General features: G+C 45.2%; 1 protein-coding gene across 1 annotated transcript in view; it reads right to left on the bottom strand.

The window, feature by feature from the left end:
• LOC148509478 (uncharacterized) overlaps positions 1-24,291 on the bottom strand; it is a 621,587-nt gene that overhangs the window by 333,311 nt on the left and 263,985 nt on the right. Inside the window, exon 28 of the mRNA XM_088443077.1 lies at positions 8,684-8,740. Within this exon, the coding sequence (XP_088299203.1) occupies positions 8,684-8,740 (57 nt within the window). The remainder of the gene's footprint in view (positions 1-8,683; positions 8,741-24,291) is intronic.

Below are 24,291 nucleotides of genomic sequence, written 5' to 3'. Positions count from 1 at the left end.
AGTACTGGGTCTGCAGATCCTGCTGCTGGTTGTTCTTTTAGGGTGGGGGGGGCATGCCGTTTAAAAAAAATGTAACACTAATTTTTTTTTAAGCATAGCAGCACAGATGGCTCTCACTAATCCTTCCATGCACCTGTGTATTTTTATCACACACCGATGCAGGCATCATGGATATTCCTGATCCGAGCCTGCATCTGTCGCACTGCCAACACCAGCTACCCCCCCACCACAGGTCCTGGCCGCAGCTAACACCTGCTTCCTCCCCCTGAGTCCCACTGCCGCTACTGCCCACACTGGCCAGCCATCTTTGTGCACTCAAGTGAAGCCACAGTGAAAACACATGCTGAAGGCACCAACTGACACTGCACAACAAGTTGAAGCTTCCTATCTGTATAATGGCGCATTCATGAGGTAATAGTTTAAAAACTGTAACTTACTAATTTACCTGAAACCCAAAAGCACCTACCCTGGAACAATAGCTATCTAATAAAACAAACCACAAGTCTAAGTGGGCCCCCTGCCCTGACTTATGCCTTACCAAAAATTCCCCTTAGAGAACAGCAGAAAAGTAGTCCCAATTGAGAGTGTCAGAATAAACTGACAGTTGGAACTTTAGATTACTTCCAAATCTTATGTTTTTGCCCTGATATTTGGCATACAGCACTAAGCAACATTTCTACCAGCCCAAGCCAAACTTCAGCTTGGTACCTCCAATATCTTTTGAGGTGTAGCCCCTTAAACACCATGCCCCCATTTGGAGTTCACTATGGGATAATTCAGTTTATTTGAGGGGACCCCTACAATGTTTGTCCCCTGTATTATGGCAACCAGGACTGGCTCTGATTAGCCTGGTGCTGGTTGTGCTCAAAGCCTGATGCTGGTTGTGCTGTGGAGGCACGTAATTTAAAAAAAAATGACACATTAATTTTTTAACAGATGCACAGATTGATCTCACTGATATGTCCATGCATCTGTGTCTTATTAATTTGATTTTCTCAGGTGCATTCCCAATACCAGTGAGTCCCTCTGTCACCCGCTGATGCTTCTGTGCATGGTCCCGTTGCTGCCACTGCTCTACACCCCCGCTGCTGCCACTGCCCCACACACCTGATCCCTGCCCTTGCAGCCATCTTTCCTTCTGCACCCCCAAAACACCTCCTGTGTGCTGTCCGCTCCTCGACCCATGTTAGTGTACCTATTTATTGTCCTTCTGCCCTGCAGGTGGCCTGGTTTGCTCCTCAAAACAATGATGGTTAATAAATTATAAAAAAAGCAATGCAATTCTATACACAAAAAACCTTAAGGTTTCAAATGTCCCATTAAGGCTTCTTAGACATGATCTGAAATTTCACAAAACCTACTGAATTTGTGCCACTCAAACTAAAAAAAGCAATGAAATTTCGATCATTAAGGCTGAAGCCTTAATGGACCTGTTCCTTGCGCAATACAGATATGGTATGCCATCACAACCTGTGGTTAACTGCAGATTCAGGACTCTCACAGAGTGAGATTGCTGTCACTCACAAAATGGTGAAGCTGCTAATTCACAGAATTGTGTGCTCATTGGAATACACACATGCAGTCTATGCAGTTGAGGTCTGAGCATAAGATACAGCTGCACAGGTGGAATAAGAGTGGAGTGGATGGGGAAGAGACAAAAGGGTAAATTTAGTAAAGTGAGAGTTTTTAGAAGTGAGTTTTAGAAGAGATGTTGCCCATAGCAACCAATCAGATTCTACTTTACATTTAACTAGCACCTTCTACAGGATAATAGCTAGAAACTGATTGCTTGCTATGGACAACATCGATTTTCAAAACTTACTTCTAAAAAATCTCACTTTAGTGAATTTACCCCAGAGTGGTGTTGATGGGGACAGATAGGTGTGGAGAGGGGGGGAGAATAAGCAGCACTGAAGGGAAGGAGCCAAAGTGATGCAGATGGGTGGAAAACAGTGATGCAGATGGGGGGACAAAGTGATGTAGAATGGTGGATAACAGTGGTGCGGTTGCAGGGGAGAAAGAGTGGCACAGTTTGGGAGAACAAAGCAATGTGGTGGGGGTACAGAGTGGCATGGATACAGGAAGACAGAGCAGTGCAGATGGGTAAAGACAGATTGGTACGGATGAGGGTATACAGAGTAGCACAATGAGAGAACACACATCAGTAAAGATTGGGGAAGACAGATTGGTGAGGATAGGGGGGAAGACAGATTGCCATGGTTGGTGGGAGCATAATGGTGCAGATGGAGGAAGAAAGAGTGGCACAGATGAGGGGAATACAGAGTGGTGTGCCTGGGGGGAAGGTGGTGGTGCAGATGGAAGGAAACAGAGTGGCACAAATGCAGGTAAACATGGCAGAATGGATGGGGAAAGACAGATTGGTGCAAAGGAGGGAATAAAGAACTAAGTTAGGAGACCACACAGCTGTAGGGAATGGGGAAGTTATAGCAGCATGGAGGCAAAGTAGTGTACATGAATAGACAGAGTATGATTGTTTAAAAATTAGGGAGCTGAATGTGTATTCAGAATGAGATGGATGTATGGAGTGAGAAGGATGTTGGAAGCTAGTGGGATTGTTGTGGTGAATGAATGTGTGAGCCACATAACTGCTCAGACCTCAGTTGCATAGACTGCATGTGTGTATTCCAATGAGCACACAATTCTTTGAATTAGCAGCTACACCATTTTGTGAGTGACAGCAATGTCATTCTGTGAGAGTGCTGAATCTGCAGTTAACCACAGGTTGTGATGGCATACCATATCTGTATATGAACACGTCCATTAAGGCATCAGCTCTAGAGTAGTGTGCATATGTGACAATACAGTGAGGGGTCATGTGTGTAGTATGTTAGGTCAATATTGATCATGTTGACTTACATCAGGTTCACATGAGAATGTTGAAAGGGTCAAAATGTCAATATGCTTAGCATGTTGATAATGACCATGTCAATATTCATTATGTCTACACAGATGACATGTCAACATGATAGAATGTCAACCTAATGTTCATGGTGGCCCAGTGGTTGCAACTGCTACAGCACCCTCTTCCGGTCCTAGTGATCACGTGTGCTGCAGTCTCGGTGCAAACATTTGAGGAGCCGCAGTACTGGTTTTATTCCCCTATACCTAATCTTAATCCCTACCCCTAACTCTCCCTCAAGTGCCTAACCTCCCCCCACAGCCTAACCCTAACCCTCCCAGCAGTGCAAAACCCTAACCCTCCCAGCAATGCCAAACCCTAGCTGTTGGTATTCTGAGAATGGCGATATTTCAGATGGCGACATTGTGAACATACTGACATTTTGAGGATATCAACATGGTGCCAATAAAAATCTGCCTAAAAACACTTATGATGGATGTTGGATTTAGATCCGATTTACTGTTACATTGTTTTATCTTTAATCAAAAAAAGTTTGCAACCCCCTGTACTCATTTCTGCCTAATAGTGGTTCTTACCAAATTCCTAGTGAGTGCCACTGTTTTAAGAGAACCATATTGTAAAGATAATAATTAATACTATACAGTATAAAAATGTGATACAGATGTAACTTGATGTGTTACTTTACCATAGTGGGGGTATGGGTTCAATTACAAGCAGAGAACAACCTGTATGGAGATTGAATGAGTTTTAGAGTGTTTGTGTGGTAGATAATTATACTGCAAGGTACAATAAGGTAGACACTAGACAAGATTATTAATATGCTTTGTACAGCACTATATACAGTATTATGACACTATAGAAAAGGATGTAGTTAGGAGACCGGCGGTCGCGATGCCACCGGTTTTTATCCCGACAGGGGAAGCCTGAAATGGGATTTAAGGCACCACTGGGGGGGTTAGGCATGAAGGGGGGAGACTTTGTTTTAGGCACTACGGGGTGGGTTACTGTTAGGGTGTTGGGTGGGAAGGGTTGGGGTTAGGCTACAAGAAGTGAGGGTTGGAGGGAGAAGGGGGGAGGGTAAGTATACTTACCCAACCCCTATTGGGATACCAACCATCGGGATGCCGCTGTTGGTATTTTGACAGTAGGCATCCCGACAGCCGGCATTACATACCCATTCCCTATAGAAATAATAATACAACTACAATAGTGGCTGCATTATCTTCTCTGTTTTGAATACTAGTACCAGTTTAGAATGTTTATTATCTATTTACACATATTAAATGTATTGTGCCAGTTAGCTACTGTATTTAAACATATAGCTGAAATTAAAAGCTAGGAAATAAAGTGGAATTAACATTCTGTGATAAAAGCTGCTCCGTAACAATGATTAATGCACTATCATGATTAGTTCATTTCTTTACATATTATCACTTTAATATCATCACAAGTTGCTATCCTAAGCTGCTTTACTGAGTCTTTCCATGTCTACTTATAAATCAGTCAAAATGCATTTAAATTAATTTCAATTATGTTTTGCCTGCCAGCTTTTAATGCTCCCGTTTGCATCAAAAAGGAGGTAATTAAAGAATGTTGAAAAGCTCTTCAATCTAACAGGTGCTGCCAATCAATACTGTAGATATACCAAGATGCCTTAGACTAATTAAAGTAATAATCTAAAAGGAATTTAAAACCATGACAAATACAGACTGCAAGCAATTTCTCCAAATTCTGTGGGCAATGGGTATAACAGCAATTTGTGGAGGAGCCAATCAATTCTACATTGTGCCACCAACTGAAGTGTATGGAATTCTTTTCTGGCTTACATGCCAGGTTGCTAAAACATGAGTGGTCAAATGAGATTACTGTATTCACATATAAGAATTGTTTTTTAAAGTGAGATCTGTTTATTTTGGACACAACAGCAGAAGTGCTTCCGTGTTCTCTACCCTTTGTGATATTTTCTTGGCAGTTTAGTTCAGTGGAATGTTACAAAAATATCAAAAGTACCGTATCTTGATATTGTATAAATACCTGTATGGTGCTATTTCCTTAATCTGTATATAATATATGCTATAGCTGTTTCTTATTTTGAGAACGGCTGCTTCATACTGGACAAAATATGTTTCAACTATATTAGCAGAAGCCCAAAGGTTCTGGAAAATGAAAAGGCCCTTCACTGCAGAGAATGAGTAGGGCTTGTCCTCCCGATATCAACTAGACTGCGGAAGATTAGCTCCACTTGTTCTCCACAGCGGTGGGTATAGCACCCCCCAAGGAACAGATTAATAATGTGGTGGGAAGAGCTGCAGCTCCAGGTCCCCTATTAATTGTATTTACCCCTATTAAAATAGGCCCACAGGATCCACTGCAGTGCAGTGTTGACAGGGGAAAACAGTGTTTCTGTCACTATCAACAGACCAGCTAATTCACCTTGTGTCCGGGCCACCTAAAGCATCGCCCATTCACACTCCCCAACCAAATGACTGAAGCCTTGCCAATCTCTGGGGCCATCCAAATCTCCACCCCCTGCCAGCAGATGCTCCACTTCATGCTGTTATAAGCCCTATATCCATGCAGGCTGAGGCTACTTCCCCTATTGTGCTAAGCTCTACCAGCTGGGTCATCTATAGCTGTGTCAACTGGTCAATCAAAACTCCACCCCTGGATGTATGCCTATTCACCCCCAAACCCTCTCTCAGCAACTGAGTTGGCAGTCGCGCACTGAAATCATAAGAAAGGTCAGCGCTGGTGGTGGAGTGCTGATACTGAGCTGCCTATTGCATGAGGAGGTCAGTGTAATGACCAGCCCTTGTGTGTGTATGTATTCAGTATCATATATATATATATATATATATATATATAATCCTACGGTCGTGCACAATGTCCGCGGGAACTGAGACTTTCTGTGTATGGAGTTGCAGATGTAAGCAGATACACGTCACGACACTCACGACACTCCTGCATCTTTGACAGCAGTCCCAGTTACTTCCCACAAAATTTGTTTGTCAATCACTTGCAAATATATCCTCACTACAACCATAGTCATAGTTGATCGCAATTCAATCGCCACAAGTGTACGTATTGTGGCTAAGACACATGCACAATTGCCCGATAAACGTTCAACTGTGTAAATGTCATCATTGCATACATATTTGAATCAGGTCCATAGTTAGGATAGGACAGTGTGTTTAACATTTATGGTATTGCTCTTACTTAATAGGGTGTGCACAGTACAATGGCATTATAAAATGATCTTTCCAGGATAATTCCCCTACTTTCCAAATTCAGTCATCCAAGAATGGAATAAAAAAAAAGCTTCCAATAATGCATGAATAATTAAAAAAAAAATCTCTATGCATTTAATAAAACAAGCACATACAATATACTTCATACTGCTATAATTAAAATACAGTAAATGGATTATAGAGGTCATCCCCGTACTGAATGGTAAATGGTTTAAAGCAGGGACGGGGAACCTCCTGTCCGGGTGGCCATATAAGGCTCACGGAATCATTTGGTCTGGCCCTCAGAGCTTTTTTCTGCTAGCCTCATTTGGCTAGCAGGGTGCCTAGAATAGCTCCCTGCAGCAAGAATCTATGCAGCAGTGCCACCTGTAGTGTCCTTAGTACCCTTCAGACAGTCACACCACTGCCCTTACAGCTCCCCGGAGCATCCACAGGATGTTCCAGGTATTGCTGTAATCACTGACGATTGTGGTCCCGCCCCGTGTGATGTCATGCGGGGGCATGGCCTTCATCGGGCTCGCGAATAATGTTATTTATATAAAAATAGCTAACGGCAGAAAAAAGGTTCCCCACCCCTGGTTTAAAGCATATCATGCCTCAGTGGATGGAGGTTGCAGATCTTTAATGGTCCCAGCAATACTCTCCCACCGATAAGGACACAGCAGAAGGACTTTACGGAGCAGCAGTCCCATCTCTTCCATGTTACATCATCACGCCAATGCATTTCAACAATAGAATCTTTATCAAGGCATGCCTGATATAGACTCTATTATGGAAATGCATCTGTGTGGGGATGTATTTTTGAAAGTAATCATAAGAGTGATTGGCTCTTTTCTACATCTATTATTCTACTGTTTAAAGCTCTTTATTATGTACCTAAAAATTTGTAAAGAAATCTTGCAAAGGGTTCAAAATGTTTCCTATTAAAATTATAAGATATGATCCAAAGTGATGGAAAAAAGTATTTTTGAGGGGAGAAAAAGTTTGTAAATGTACCTTCTTCAACCATTCATCACATTTAAATAATCCTATCCAGTGAAATCTAATTTTTTTGCATTTAATTTATTTATTTATTACCAGTTATTTATATAGCTCACACATATTCTGCAGCGCTTTTGCAGAGAATATTTGGCCATTCACATCAGTCCCTGCCCCAGTGGAGCTAACAATCTATATTCCCTACCACATGCACATACACATACACACGAGGGTTAATTTTGTTGTGACCCAATTAGCCTACCAGTATATTTTTGGAGTGTGGAAGGAAACCGGAGGACCCGGAGGAAACCCACGCAAGCACAGGGAGAGTATACAGACTCCACACATGTTAGTACAGATGTACTAATTTGTCTAATTATATTCAGTTAGATACATACATAATCCAGCGCAGATGCAACCACCCTGGGCAGAAAACACATGCACTACTGACGTCTCACACCAAAGCTACTCTAGCAGTTTATAACAACTCTATCTATTTGGGACTGATGTTTCAAAGCCTTGTGCCTTGAAGTTAGACACTGCTGAGAACATATATATTTCAAATAGGTATTTGCTGGAGAGATGTATACAGTATCTCTCTGCTGACTGTAAAACACAGGATGGAAATATCTGGACAGAGCAAGTGAGTGGACGAATCAAAGACAGTTTAAGAGAGGGTCGGGCCTGTGTGCAGTCTCTGCAGGGTTCCCCTCTCCCTTGCCGACGCATACATCAAGTAGACTCTGGCACAGTGTTTTAAGAGTAAATTATTTAGTAATCATTTACTCCTTTGACCCCATTGGCGTATCTATTCTTACCACTGCTTCAATGCCGCTGTAATAACTGGGAAACTGACACCAGTGCCATTTCCCCAGAGTTCTGGATATGCGCAGTAGGGGGTCAAAGGAGTCAATTCAAAAGATGGATGTATCAGGGTAGATATTATCACAAACTGTTGGTTGAAAAAATGGCATCAAAAGAGTCACAAGTGCCATTACCTTTGCAAGTAGACTCGATGTCAAAAGTCTTATAACTAAAGAAAAAAATCATAGAATGGGGGAATACCCAATACTGTCAGAATAAAATACATTAAAGAGAAAAACAGATTCTGAAACAACTGAATTTAAAAAACTTGTACACATAAAAATTGTTCAATAGAGTGGATGATTATATCATATAGTTCATGGTACCCAGTTTGTATGTAATATACTGTATATGTGTCTAATTATATGGTACAACTCATGAATCAAACCAATGAGGGATGGGCAAAAGAGATGTACATGTGCAAATATAAAACCTTTTTGTGCATACAAACCTATTAGCCTACATTTACAAATGTACCAATATATTGCAAATAATGTAATACTGTAATTACAAATAATGTAATTATGGTAAAACACAAAATCATATGCTTCACACATTCACACATTATATCAGACTGAACAATATTGAGCAATTATTTTTAATGAACTATTATCAGTATAATGTACACTTCATTCAATTCAAATAATTATAACTAAGCTCACCAAAACGCACTATGCATTATAATAGTTTATATGAGTGTACACAATCATACCTGTTTTCTTCTCTTTCTTAATTTCTTTAATTTTCTGCTCCTTTTCTTGAGGTGTTGCTGAAAGAAGTAAAATTATAAAGAGGTTTTTTTGCCTGTTTGAGTAATGTACAAAAATGTACAAACAAAAAATAACTATATCCACTGCATGAACATACTTCTTAATAGTATGCAATTTATCCCAACATTATTTTCTATTAGATCTATGATCCTGATAGAAAACTCACAAAAATAATCAAACTAAAAATGCTATTGTGCTGATATTAATTTATTTTATTGTCTGGTTTGCATCTGAGGCCTGCCAATGCATCTAAGTGTGCAACGCGCATCCACAATGGTAATGGTGCTTGCCAGATCAGAAGCTAGTTGTCACGCTGGGAGGCGGTTTTCTGGAAGCTGAGGCCTGAGGCTGCAGGAGGAAACTGGCGAGGGGCCTGAATGTACGACCTCCGCATCCACGAGGGGCCTGAATGTACGACCTCCGCATCCACGGGTCTTGGTCGTTGGCGAGACCTAGTCAAAGGTGCAGAATCTAACCCACGAGATGGTGTTCGCCAGTGACCCCACCAATCGGGATATGTGCTTGAGCTGCACCGTGTAAGCAGGTCGCGGTCCTTTGACTAGGTGACCAAAGCCTGCGGGAAAAAGGAGAGACGAACACTCGTGGCCCAAAGGGTCTGTGCCAGTAAGGGGCACGTAGGGACACTGTACTTGAGGTACTACTGCGGACACACTCTACCGGGTTGCCGGTTAGAAAGAGTGCACCACAGTGCAATACTGTAACATGTAGGTAGGGACAACAGAGTCCAGTAACGAGGTGGGCAGTGGTACTGGAGCCAGCCAGAGATTATGATGCTGAGAGGTGGGTACATATAACTACACTCAGGCTGTGATGGTAAAGCACTGGTGAAATGGATAGTATACTGCACACAGGCGGCGGTGGTAACGCACTGGTGGAATGGAGGTAAACTGCACACAGGCGAGGTGGTAACGCACTGATGAGATGAATAATATAGCTGCACACAGGCTGAGGTGGTAAAGCACTGGTGAGATGAATGATATAGCTGTACACAGGCTGAGATGGTAAAGCACTGATGAGATGAATGATATAGCTGCTCACAGGCTGAGATGGTAAAGCACTGATGAGATGAATGGTATAGCTGCACACAGGTTGAGATGGTAAAGCGCTGATGAGGTGAATGGTATAGCTGCACACAGGCTGAGATGGTAAAGCACTGATGAGATGAATGGTATAGCTGCACACAGGCTGAGATGGTAAAGCACTGGTGAGATGGATGATATAGCTGCACATAGGAATAGATCACTGGAAGCAAGGGAACCTGGAACGAGAGACCACTAGTAACACTAGCAGCGACAATGGTTGTTCAGGCAACTACCTGATACACAGGAGCCGGATATATACCCCTGGAAGCCCACTGATTGGTCCACAGCGTCAGCTGACCGGCCAGACTGTCAGGGAAGGAAGGATAGTCAGAGAAGGAAGTGTCATGGTGGCGCCCATGACAGGAACTCCGATCCCCGCGCACCAGGTCGCCCAAGACACCAGCATCAGGGAGAATGCTCAGCACCTCCCATGTCGCCGCACCAGCCGCCCGACTGCCCGGGAAGTCAGAGGAAGCTGGCAGGACAGTAAGGGAAGGCCGATCCCCGGCAAACTCTGACAGTACCCCCCCTTTCAGGGTGGACACCAGACACACACCAGGTTTACCAGGAAATCTAATATGGGAGGCTCAAACCATTTGAGGCGCGTGAATGTCTGTGGCTCTGATCCATGCCCTTTCTTCCAGACCGTACCCTTTCCAGTCAATGAGATATTGGAGGTTGTTAGATTTGGTAAATCGAGAGTCCAAAATTCTCCCTACCTCGAACTCTGTACCTTGAGACGTTTGCACTTGAGGTAACTTGGGAGCAGAAGTTTGAAAACGATTCAGCACTAGAGGACGCAGCAAAGAAATATGAAAGGTATTGGATATTCTTAGTTGAGGAGGGAGTTCCAACTTATAAGCGACTGGGTTAATGACCTTGCGTACACGGTAAGGACCAATGAAGCGTGGGGCTAGCTTCATACTGGGTACTTTCAATCGGATGTTCCTGAAGGATACCCAGACTTTATCTCCAACCCCCTGCAGTGGAACAGCAACACGTCATCTATCCGCAAATTTTTTGTAGTTCTTGGACGACTGCTTCAGAGAGGAATGAACCCTCTTCCAAACGGTTGCGAAAGACTCCACCAATTCAGAAACTGCAGGAACCTCTACTGTAGGCAAATTTTGAAAATCTGGGACTCGAGGATGTCTCCCAAACACCTTAAAAAAGGGAGTGGCTTTGGAGGAAGTGTGATATTTGAAGTTGTGTGAAAATTCTGCCCAAGGTAATAGATCCAGCCAGTTATCTTGTGAGGAGGAAACGAAGAGTCTTATGAAAGTCTCCAGCTCTTGGTTAACTCTTTCGGTTTGCCCATTAGTTTGTGGATGGTAGGCTGAAGAAAATTTTAACTTGGTTCCACAAGTGCTACATAAGGCTCTCCAAAATTTAGCTACGAATTGAACTCCGCGGTCGAAATGATCTCTTTAGGAAGTCCATGCAACCTGAATATTTCCTTAACAAAGACTCTTGCCAACTGAGGAGCAGAAGGGAGACCCATCAATGGAATAAAGTGTCCCATCTTAGAAAAGCGATCCACCACTACCCATATGGTATTGTATCCTTGGGAGCATGGTGGTTCAGAGATGAAATCCATGGATATATGGGTCCAAGGAGTATTAGGAATGGACAGGGGTCGCAGGAGACCTGCTGCCTTCTTGTGGTGAGTCTTATGCTGAGCGCATTTTACACATGAAAGAATAAATTCTCGAATATCCCCTTTCATTGTGTGCCACCAATAGGAACGCTGAAGGAACTTGTAAGTCTTGAGGATACCAGAATGGCCAGCAAACAGAGAGCTATGAGCCCAAGTTAGTAATTTTCTCCGTAGTTCTGGGGTCACAAAAATTTTCCCTGGGGGAGGAGTCAACATTTGAGTAGAAGTGAAGACTACAGGATCTAAAATTGGTCGGGAACGTTGATGATCCTCTTCCTGAGTGCTGGACAAGAAAGACCGTGAAAGGGCGTCAGCTTTTCTGTTTAGACTGCCAGGACGAAATTGAAGTTTTAAATTAAATCTTGAAAAGAACAAGGACCAACGGGCCTGTCTAGAATTTAGACGGTGAGCCATTTGGAGGTAGATTAAGTTTTTATGATCCGTGATCACGGTAACTGGAAAGTTGGCTCCTTCCAACAAATGCCGCCATTCCATTAAAGCTAACCGCATTGCTAGTAGTTCCTGGTCACCAATTCCGTAGTTCTTTTCTGCAAATGGAAAACTTACGAGAAAAATACCCACAGGGATGGTACTTTCCATCACTTGAGATTTGAGACAGTACTGCCCCTACCCCTACTGAAGAAGCATCTACCTCAACTTTGAACAGTTTGTCCAATTGGGGTTGGCACAGGATAGGTGCAGTGGAGAAGGCTTCTTTTAATTTTAGGAAGGCTTGGATGGCAGTATCTGGCCAGCGAATGGGATTGGCACCCTTCTTTGTGAGATTTGTTATAGGAGACACCAGTGTGGAGAAAATTGGTATAAACCGCCAGTAATAATTTGAAAAACCCAAGAAGCGTTGAGTAGCCTTCAAGGATTTTGGTAACGGCCAGTCAGAAATGGCTTTTAACTTCTCCGGATCCATCCGGAGGGTCCTTCCAGAAATTATGTGCCCTAGGAAGGGTACTGAGGTTTGTTCGAAAAGGCACTTGGATATTTTTCCATAAAGATGATGCTTCCGGAGGCGTGACAAGACTTCGCGGACATGCTGGCAATGATCTTGCAAATTTTTGGAAAAAATTAGAATATCATCCAAATAGACTATAACAAAACTGTAGAGGACATCCCGGAAGATCTCGTTCACATAACCCTGAAATATCGCTGGGGCGTTGCAGAGTCCGAAGGGCATTACGAGATATTCAAAGTGGCCGTCTCTGGTGTTAAAAGCGGTCTTGCACTCATCTCCAGCTTTAATACGTATCAAATTATACGCACCCCGCAGATCAAGTTTGGTGAACAAAGAGGCCCCGCCAACTTTATCAAAAAGCTCCAGAATAAGAGGCAGAGGATATCGATTCTTTACAGTAATGTGGTTGAGACCCCGGTAGTCAATACAAGGCCGAAGCCCGCCGTCCTTCTTGCTAACAAAAAAAAACCCCGCCCCTGCTGGAGAAGTGGAGGGCCAGATAAACCCCTTAGCTAGATTCTCCTTTTTATATGCCGCCATAGTGGCTGTTTCAGGAACTGATAATGGGTAGGTTCAACCCCAAGGAGGGTTCTTCCCTGGCAGGAGCTCAATACCACAGTCCCAGGAACAATGAGGTGGAAGTTTATCCGCAGCCTGTTCGCAAAATACATCGGCAAAATCTTGATAAGCTGCTGGTAGACCAGGAACAGAGGAACACTTGGGCTTGTCAGATGGGGGGAAGCTTATATTTCCACTGGAGGACATCACGTTAGTGCGGACAGGGAGTACTTGGATGAGACATCCATGGAAACAACTTGGACCCCACGATAAAATCTGCATACTTGACCACTCAAACGTAGGATTGTGCTATTATAGCCAGGGGAGGCCTAAAACTAGTTCATAGGCTGAGTCGGGAAGAACAAAAAATTCAATAGTCTCCTGGTGCAGACATCCAATCCGGAGGAACACTTGCAGGGTTTTTGAGGAAATGGATCTTGTGGCCGGAGGCAGGCCACACGGGGTTAATGGCTGCCACAGCACTGAAAGAGTTAACCCCCGTGCTGTGCCGTCATTTTTAAAAGGACAGTGTAAAAGCACACTGCACATGGTTCATAATAAACTGTATTAAAGTATATATGTATTGCTGCAATGCATTAGTGCATGAAGCAACGTATATTTAATAGGCTATGCACTATATGGTTTACATGTATATTTTGTAGAGAAAATGCACTTCTTGAATATATGTCTGTATAAGACATGACCAGCCTCTGTGTCTGCAGATACTAGATGCTGATTGTGATTCCCTTAGCAGAAGGTCTGATGAATAGGGTGACTGGAAGTTCTCTGTGTGAAGGTGTGAATGGTGTCATATAGCCAAACCCTTCATGTACAGAACTTACTTTGAAAAGACAATCTGTTTTTAAGAACCTTTTGGAAGTCGCTGAATAGTGTTAAGGTTGGAAATGCCAAACTGATAAGGATGAATGTCATTTACCATTTCCTGTGACATGTTATACCAACATTTTAGGAGACAGTATAATGTATTATAAATCAGTTTGTGATTAGGAAGGAGGATATTGAGAGACTCCTTTGAAATGTAATATGTTGTTAATTTATGTTTTCTGAGCTAGAATGATTGGCTAGAAGGAGCACAGGGTGGATTTGCCCCCCTGTGATGTTGTGTGTAAGAATGACATAAAAAGAGGGACTGTGAGCCCTGTATGTGGTACAACCCTGTAACTTCTATGAGGAGAAGAGCTGCTGATAAGATTCCTGTAAGTGGTACATCTTTGGAAATCCTTTGTGGAGAATTGCTGTTTGATTCTGTGTGATATTCCCCTTCAGACGGAAGGGAGGGTCTTCTTTAAGACATTGAGCAAATAAACACCGTTTGCCTTTACCAATTGCCTCAATCTTGCGACCAACAGAATTGCGCAAAAACGCTATTCTGTTCTCCTGCTGTTCTGGGTAAGAGCTCCGTGTCTCCAAGTTCAAGCCCTCTGCCAGCTACCGTGCAGACCTGGTCCATTGCGAGGGATCAGGTGGGAACAGCCGACACCAAACAGGAGGTGTGTCTGCAGTTAATCAAACGCATACGCAGCAGAAGCGGTTCCAGGTTCCAAGGCAGGAGCCTGAGTGTACCTAGTAAGCGGTTCCAAACGCTGATGGTAGAGTTTGGTGGTGGCAGCATCGTTACACGCCCACGGTGCAGTGGGCGGAGTCAGTGACAGGCGGTCACTGACGGTGAGTGGGAGTCCAAAAGTGCTAACCCGTGACCAGGGACGGCCTAGGCGAAAGGCGTCCGGTCACAGATCTCCCTAGCAAGGTCTTGCCATCTACACCAGAGAGCAGTAATCTGTTTGGCAATGGAACCCCCGCAATGCCTAGGGTCTGAACCAGTGACTTAGAAATAAAATCGCCGGCAGCCCCAGAATCCACAAGGGCTTTAACCATCCTTGTCCTGGACTGGTAGGAGAGCGACACAGGCAATAAACTGTCATTTATTTGGGAGGAGTCAGAAATAACCCCCAATTGCATGCTCCCAACATCAATTAGGGTTTCGCGTTTCCCGTCAACACAGGACAATTCCTTAATGTGTGCTCCAGAGCAGCACAATACAAGCACAATTTATTTTGAAAACGCCGGTTCCATTCGGCGGTACTTAACCGGGATCTGTTAATTTGCATCGGCTCCTCATTGCTAGAGAAGGAAGGAGAGGAATGACCTCCCAAGGATTTGCGATCCCGAGGACGATCTCCACACCCCCTATTTCCCCACCGCTCTCTATGGCAAAGGTCAATTTTTATACAGAGGGATATAACATCTCAGATAAGCCATGTAGGAAGGCTGCCTTAAGTGCTTCCTCGTTCCATTTTAGTTCAGACGCCAGGGTTTGAAATTGTACTACATATTGCCCGACGGACCGGGTACCTTGACGGACACGAAGCAAATCTGAAGAAGCTGCCACAAACTCTTCATATCTAGATACGAGCTGATCTGCTCGTTCCCACAAGGGGGAGACCCAATCCAGAGCTGCCCCGGTTAGTAATGAAATTACATAGGCCACCTTAGACCGGGAGGTAGGGAAATTCTGGGGCAGGCATTCGAACTGGATCTCACACTGGTTTATGAAACCACGACATCGTTAAGGAGTACCATCGAACATCTCGGGAGTAGCCAAGTGCAAACGGGATTTTTGAGGAACGACCCCCGAAGGTAATACAGGAGAAACTGTAGGAGCGACACAAGGTGGAGCATGAGACATAGCTGCCAGAGTGTTCTGAATAGACAGGAGCTGACCAGATAATTCCTGTAGGTACTGGGCCACATGCTGCTGTGCCACCTCTTGGTTATCCATGCGAGTTGTTAGCTCCTGGAGATTCCCAGTACCTGGGGAGCCTGTAGCTTCCATTTGGCCTGAACAAACTGTCATGCTGGAAGGCGGTTTTCTGGAAGCTGAGGCTGTGGGAGGAAACGGAGGCGAGGGGCCTGAATGTACGAACTCCGCATCCACGGGTCTTGGTCGTTGGCGAGACCTAGTCAAAGGTGTAGAATCTAACCCATGAGATGGTGTCCGCCAGTGACCCCACCAATCGGGATATGGGCTTGAGCTGCTCCTCGTAAGCAGGTCGCAGTCCTTTGAATAGGTGACCAAAGCCTGCAGGAAAAAGGAGAGATGAACACTCATGTCCCTACATGCCAGTAAGGGGCATGTAGGGACACTGTACTTGAGGTACAAGGAAGTGTGCACTGCGGACACACTCTACTGGGTTTCCGGTTAGAAAGAGTGCACCACGGTGCTGAAAGAAGTAAAATTATAAAGAGGTTTTTTTGCCTGTTTGAGTAATGTACAAAAATGTACAAACAAAAAATAACTATATCCACTGCATGAACATACTTCTTAATAGTATGCAATTTATCCCAACATTATTTTCTATTAGATCTATGATCCTGATAGAAAACTCACAAAAATAATCAAACTAAAAATGCTATTGTGCTGATATTAATTTATTTTATTGTCTGGTTTGCATCTGAGGCCTGCCAATGCATCTAAGTGTGCAACGCGCATCCACAATGGTAATGGTGCTTGCCAGATCAGAAGCTAGTTGTCACGCTGGGAGGCGGTTTTCTGGAAGCTGAGGCCTGAGGCTGCAGGAGGAAACTGGCGAGGGGCCTGAATGTACGACCTCCGCATCCACGAGGGGCCTGAATGTACGACCTCCGCATCCACGGGTCTTGGTCGTTGGCGAGACCTAGTCAAAGGTGCAGAATCTAACCCACGAGATGGTGTTCGCCAGTGACCCCACCAATCGGGATATGTGCTTGAGCTGCACCGTGTAAGCAGGTCGCGGTCCTTTGACTAGGTGACCAAAGCCTGCGGGAAAAAGGAGAGACGAACACTCGTGGCCCAAAGGGTCTGTGCCAGTAAGGGGCACGTAGGGACACTGTACTTGAGGTACTACTGCGGACACACTCTACCGGGTTGCCGGTTAGAAAGAGTGCACCACAGTGCAATACTGTAACACATAGGTAGGGACCACAGAGTCCAGTAACGAGGTGGGTAGTGGTACTGGAGCCAGCCAGAGATTATGATGCTGGAGAGGTGGGATGTATAACTACACTCAGGCTGTGATGGAAAAGTACTGGTGAAATGGATAGTATACTGCACACAGGCGAGGTGGTAACGCACTGATGAGATGAATGATATAGCTGCACACAGGCTGAGATGGTAAACCACTGATGAGATGAATAGTATAGCTGCACAGAATCTGAGATGGTAAAGCACTGATAAGATGAATGGTATAGCTGCACACAGGCTGAGATGGTAAAGCACTGGTGAGATGGATGATATAGCTGCACACAGGCTGAGGTGGTAAAGCACTGGTGAGATGAATGATATAGCTGTACACAGGCTGAGATGGTAAAGCACTGATGAGATGAATGGTATAGCTGCACAGAATCTGAGATGGTAAAGCACTGATAAGATGAATGGTATAGCTGCACACAGGCTGAGATGGTAAAGCACTGGTGAGATGGATGATATAGCTGCACATAGATCACTGGAAGCAAGGGAACCTGGAATGAGAGACCACTAGTAACACTAGCAGCGACAATGGTTGTTCAGGCAACAACCTGATACACAGGAGCCGGATATATACCCCTGGAAGCCCACTGATTGGTCCACAGCGTCAGCTGACCGGCCAGACTGTCAGGGAAGGAAGGATAGTCAGAGAAGGAAGTGTCATGGCGGCGCCCATGACAGGAACTCCGATCCCCGCGCACCTGGCCGCCCGAGACACCAGCATCAGGGAGAATGCTCAGCACCTCCCACGTCGCCGCACCAGCCGCCCGACTGCCCGGGAAGTCAGAGGAAGCCGGCGGGACGGTAAGGGACGGCCGATCCCCGGCTGAACTCTGACACTTGTACTTCTGCCAGGTGTGCGGTACTGAAGCACTCAACACAGTGGGAGGATGGTGCAGCACATGTGCAGTAGCACTGTTGGTGGCCATATTGGTAAAGGGCTTAATGCCTCAGTAAAGTGTAACATTGTGATAGCGCAGGAGCGCACTCCATTATCAACACCCCGACGGTGCAGGGACACTTGATAGTGCATGAAATCTCTGCATATTTACTTTAAGTAATGTTGAGGACTTCTACCCTTTACCAGAGCCTGAAGTACTGTAGCTCTGTTGAGGGGTTGTTGGTACTGCCCCAGATGCAGGTAGGCTCCTTGGCTTTAGTGGGTCAGGTGTTTCACATAATCTATATCCTGCTTTTCCTAAGTACCCTATTCCAGCTTCATTCTCTGCAGTAAACCAGTCTTCTCTTCCCTTTCCCTATTGGTCTGCATTATTGCAGGTTGTGCAAACAATGTAGGTGTGTCTATGCCATCTGGTATGGGTTATGTAGGCAAAGGCTTACCCTCCTTACCTTGGCCTGCATATTTGAATCTCAGACAAGACCAAGATGGTCTTCTGGCATTTCTTTGCTGCATATAGGAAATTGTATTTCAGTTTTCCTTCTACTTCTGTCATTTTAGCTAATGCTCCTGTTGTTTTTCCTTCTGTGTGAGGGCTGTGGGTCATGAGAACTAATGTCACATCTGCTCCACTACAAGTCAGAATAAGGATTTTCCAGCCCTAAAAGAGGTTGTTATTTAGAGATGAATAAATATAGTATGTACTAGCCATTATATTTGATGCTGCCATAGTGGCAACCAGCCAACCAGTACATCGCTGGAAGCACTAGGGAAGTAGGGCCCTGAAAGAAATGCAGCCCCTAGCTATTATATTTGATGCTGCCATAGTGGCAAACAGCCCTATATCAGTCAGTACATTGCTGGAAGCACTAGGGAAGTAGGGCCCTGAAAGAAATGCAGCCCCTAGCTATTATATTTGATGCTGCCATAGTGGCAAACAGCCCTATATCAGTCAGTACATTGCTGGAAGCACTAGGGAAGTAGGGCCCTGAAAGAAATGCAGCCCCTCCTTATGAACAACCAGCCTTGTGCAGATACACTTGTGTAGTACCCCACACAAGTGCTATGGGTGTTGGGTTAGTAAATAAATTCAAATTAAGAAATAGCTATTCTTCTTTACTAGCTCACACTGGTCTCAGCTAGCCCTGTCATTCCCAAATTAGCCTAATCTTAAAGACCTAGGGATGGTTTACATTTTGAGGAGTGGTCTCCATGTGGTTTTGATTTGATAATTTCTGTATTTTAGTATATTTGTTTGTGGGTAGGTTTAAGATTAGAAAACCTGGTGCTTTATATAATTATAATTGGGGAAATAAGGTGACTACTTATGTTCTAAATTTTGGATTATCTGTGTATTTGCTGTGGCTTTGAGTTTAGTAAATTGGTGGGATAAAATCACAACAGGAAAATGCTGCAATTATACCAATGTTGCCAATCTGCCACTTAGTAAATTTCCTTGAAAGTTTCAGCATTCACTGGTCACACAGGGGTGACTTATTATTTGGAATAATTCTTAGTTGTGGGCCTAGGACAAGTGCCATCAGTTTTTTTTCAGCAGTTTTTGGGGTTTTAGAGGCTCCCATTGCACTTAAGATAGAGGGTCCAGTCACCAGTCATTCTTACTTGAGGCGGCTCCGTCGTGCGCATGCGCGAGACCCGAATAACGACGGCCAAGCTGTCGTTATGGGTCTCGCACCAAAGGGGGTGTGCTGTCGATGGTGATTGACAGCACGCCCCCTTTGGTGGGCGTGCTGGGGGCGTGGCTGCCCAGACAGAGGCATTCCCATGGGAATGCCTACCATTTGGGGCCGGCCCCACTGACATCACTAGTGATGTCAGTGGGAGTGCTTTTGGCTCTGATAGAGCCAAAAGCACTCCAGGGCTTGCGGCAGACGAGACCCTACCACAAGGGTCTCGTCGCAAGCCCGATGGTCGTGGTGGTCTTGACCATCACAAGCCCGATGGTCGTGATGGTCTTGACCATCGCGACCATCATTTTGGCCGCTCGCTATAGCTGTGGGTGGTCACCCAGTAAGAGGGACGGCCCTGATTCAGAGCGAGCGCTCTGTCAGAGCGTCCAGCTCTGAATCAGGGCCTGTTTTCAATGCCACATTAATTCATGGAACTGCAGCATCATTTGCACATGCACTTTTCCATTAGTACTATTTGCTGCTATATCGTATGCACTTTATTGTACCGAGTTCTATATATATTTACTGCTTTATTTTCTTTCTATTATAATTCTTCAGAATAAAGAAGATTTTTTACCATTCATCAATTTAGAAAGTTTTATTGATCAGTTTTACCCTTAGCGCTAGTGTCACTATATTCCTACTTTAAAACTACTGGGGGCACTGCATAGGGGGACCACTACTGGGGCACTGCATAGGGGGGCACTACTGGGGGCACTGCATAGAAGGGACCACTACTGGGAGCAGTGTTTAAGGGGCACTGTATAAGGGGCACTAATGGGGGCACTGCATAGGGGGGTCATTAATGGAGGCACTGCATGGGGGGACACTGTATAAGTGGCACTATTGGGGGCACTGAATAAAGGGGACCACTACTGGGGGCACTGTTTAAGGGGCACTACAGGGGGAACTGCATAAGGGGGACCACTACTGGGGGCACTGTATAAGGGGCACTACTGGGGCACTGCATAGGGGGACCACCAATGGGTTCACTGTATAAGGGGCACTGTATAAAGAGCACTGCATAGAGGGGACCACTCCTGAGGGCACTGTATAAGAGGCACTACTGGAGGCACTGCATAAGGGGGACAACCACTGGGGGCACTGCATAGCGGCGACCACTACTGGGGGCACTGTATAAGGGGCACTACTGGGGGCACTGTATAAGTGGCACTACTGTGGGCACTACATTAGGGTGCACTACTGGGGGCACTGTATAAGGGGCACTGTTGTATTGGGGCATTTCTACATGGGGCACTGCTACTGGGGACATTGCATAAGGGCTACTACTACAGTGGGCATTGCAAGAGGGGCACTACTAATGGGGGCATTAAGGTGAATATGGAATAGAAAGAAATGTTCCCAGAGTGACGGTTGTGTGTCATGTTGACACGCCCCCATTTTTCAGTGGCCACGTCCCTTGTGGCATGAGGCCACACCCACTATTTCATCTTGCCTTGGGCTCCAAATACCCAAGTTATGCCACTGGTTGTGACCACAGCTTTTTTTAACTTCTACAACTGGAACCTCCCTTCATTTGCCTATGGACAATTATCAATATGTGATTTTCTTTTAATTGATTTTCAAATTACCAGATTTATTAAAGGGTAAAGTATAGAAGAATCACTGCAAATTGTCATGTTTAATCCTGGCACAGAAATCAATATCCCAATTTTTTTCTTACATAAGAACACAAATCATCTGATTTATTTATTTGCGGTTTTACAAACTACAGGAAAACCTGCTGGAAAACCTCCAGAAATGTGCAGATAATTGCATCCACAAAGTGCCTGATTCAGAGGTGGACAAATTTGCAGAGCGGCACACAAGCAGCTGTGCAAATCCATCCATTTCAGATGCAAATGCATAAGGAGGTGTCAGACAACTCCTTGCTGCACCTGCGATTCCAGTACTGTGACAGTCATCGCAGGCTGGGTTCCAGTGGTGTAACTTCATCCCAGGTGCCTGAAGGCAAGATAAATGTTGGTGCCCCCCCCAAATTAAAATTTACTACCCCCCCAGCACCTGTGCCAGCCCCAGCTGCTGCCACCCCCTATGCAGTTCCTTTTGTACAGTGCCCCAAGTAGTGGTCCCACTATGCAGTGCCCTCAGTAGAGGTCCCCCTATGCAGTGCCTGACTATGTAGTGCCCCCCAGTAATGGTCCACCTATGCAGTGCCTCCAGTAGTGGTCCCCCTATGCAGTGCCTCCAGTAGTGCCCCTTATACAGTGCCCCCAGTAGTCGTCCCCCTATGCAGTGCCCCAGTAGTGGTCCCCCTATGCAGTGCCTCCAGTAGTGCCCCTTATACAGTGCCCCCAGTAGTGGTCCCCCTATGCAGTGCCCCTTATACAGTGCCCCAATAGTGGTTCCCCTATGCAGTGCCCCAGTACTGGTCCCCCTATGCAGTGTCCCCAGTAGTAATAATGTCCCCTGTAGTAATGCCCCTAGTAATAATGTCCCTAAAAGTAATGCCCCCTGTAGTACTGACCCCAGTAGTAATGCCCCCTGCAGTGCCCCCAGTAGTAAGGGCCCCTGTAGTGCCCCCAGTTGTAATGCCCTTGTAGTGCCCCGGGTAGTAATGCTCCATGCAGTGCCCCAGTAGTAATTCCCCTTGAAGTGCCCCCAGTAGTAAGGGCCCCTGTAGTGCCCCCAGTTGTAGTGCTCCCAATAGTGCCCCGAGTAGTGCCCCATAGGATGCCCCCAGTAGTAAGGACCCCCTATAGTGCCCCCAGTAGTAAGCCCCCCCCCCGCACGCATGCACGCACACACACAACACAACACTTACCTTAAACCCCACTCCAGTGCCCGGTGCCCACTCCCCGGAACTATGGGAGTGATGTCATGACGTGACTCCCATAGTGCACTGCGGGACCCGGAAGCCGGACCTCAGGAGTGAGCTGCCACCAGGGGGAAACGGGGGAGAGTGGAGAGAAGAAGCGCCGATCAGCGGCGCTCCTTCTCCATGCAGCTCCTCCTCAGCAGTGCCCGAAACGGCCAGGTGACAATGGAGCCAGGTGCCCCCTTCAGAGATGGCGCCCAGTGGCAAATGACTCCATTGTCTCTGGGAGTTCCGCCACTGCTGGGTTCACCATTGCAAACAGTGAGACTGATGGTTGCGATTGTTGCTCCTTTGGTCAGGCTGCAGGAGCTGAATCTTCCCGCAGCCTAAACGGGTGCTGGTCACTTAAGAAGGCAGGAGTCTACATCCACAGACACAGACCCTGGCCTTGTGCTTCCCAGAAAACGGGAGAGACAAACCCCTATTTCCGGGAAAGGTGAGCAGGCATGCCGCCACTCTGCCCCCCCAAAAAACTGCAGCATGTCAATCATGCTGTGGATAAGGGGGTCCTGCAAGTAATATCGCAGGACCCATTCTGCACATGCACAGAACGGGTCCTGCGCAGGTGCAGACCACTAACCATCGGAGATGTATTTTCATCATCAGATGAACTTACATCTCTGAATCAGTTCCATATTTATTTGACCAGACAAAGATGCTGGTCTGAATTGTTTGGTATAGCTAATGCCATTCTGAGATGTCATTCTCAGCTAAGCTGTTTGTCACTTATATCAACATCCATATAGAGTTATAGTGGTAACAAGGGTAACATCAGATACATCTCTGACATCCTTTAGTTTATAGAGGAGAAAAATTGCTCCTCACTGCTTCTTGGGTAACAAAATGTATCAGTCTTCCTAATTTTTGGTTTTAGTATTCCTCTGTCTCATGCTTATCTTCCACCTACACATCAAGGGTGCAAGAAAGGTCCAACAGCCAGAAAATATTATAATACTTTATCTAAATGAAAAGGATAAAAAAACTAAAATATAAAAATGACTGTATTTACTTAGGGACTATAGTGGAGTGTATTTTTTCCTTAGTAATGTCTCTCACTACTATTAATGGCTATCCTAGTCTTTATAAGTTTTTTCTCACAATTTCTGTAAATGTATATTGGGTAAAAAATTGGCATTTGACTTATCTGATTATCAATCTGGCTTTGACCCTTCTGTTTCTTATAAGTACTGAGGGACTGATTTAGCACAGATCGCAATTGTTGCGTAATCGCACGCAATGAATCTGTGAAAATATGTTAATGTGTGCCACCGCTCAGCCATCACAGAGACGTGTGTATACATCAATAACATTGGAGAACATCGGTCTGTCACGCACAATTACAGCAGCTCTGACCTGTCTCAGAGTTTGCAAGCCTCTTCAAACGCAGTGAAGCTGCGTAGGAAATTGCAGTGCCTAATTTATGCATGCCCATGCAATGGCGTTCAAACGGAGAAGCACGTCTGCATTTCTGCATCCATTCCCCCGTCACCACCGTCAAACGCTCACAGCCTGTCACTTGATGGATTCTACAGTGCGCCTGTAAATGCAGTGCGATCGCCGTGCATGTGCAATGCATACACAGTATGCAACAATCACCCAAACTGCGTATGTTGTTGCAATTGCGATCCATGCTGAATCAGGCCCTAAGTCATGGCTAACCTCATGTTGACTCAATTTACTTTTTGTCCCCATTTATCAATGTGCCTTACTACTTCTACTTCCCAGAATATTACTCCTGTACCCTCTTGTGCAACTCTCCCACCCCTCGTTTTGTGTTTGTTCCCAGCGTGTACACATCAGACACAGCTTACTG

The sequence above is a fragment of the Taudactylus pleione genome, unplaced genomic scaffold, assembly GCF_031769625.1.
Source record: "Taudactylus pleione unplaced genomic scaffold, aTauple2 ptg000326l, whole genome shotgun sequence".
Classification (NCBI taxonomy): Eukaryota; Metazoa; Chordata; class Amphibia; order Anura; family Myobatrachidae; genus Taudactylus; species Taudactylus pleione.
The sequence above is the reverse complement of the archived record's forward strand: the minus strand, read 5'-3'. Positions and strand labels throughout refer to the sequence as shown.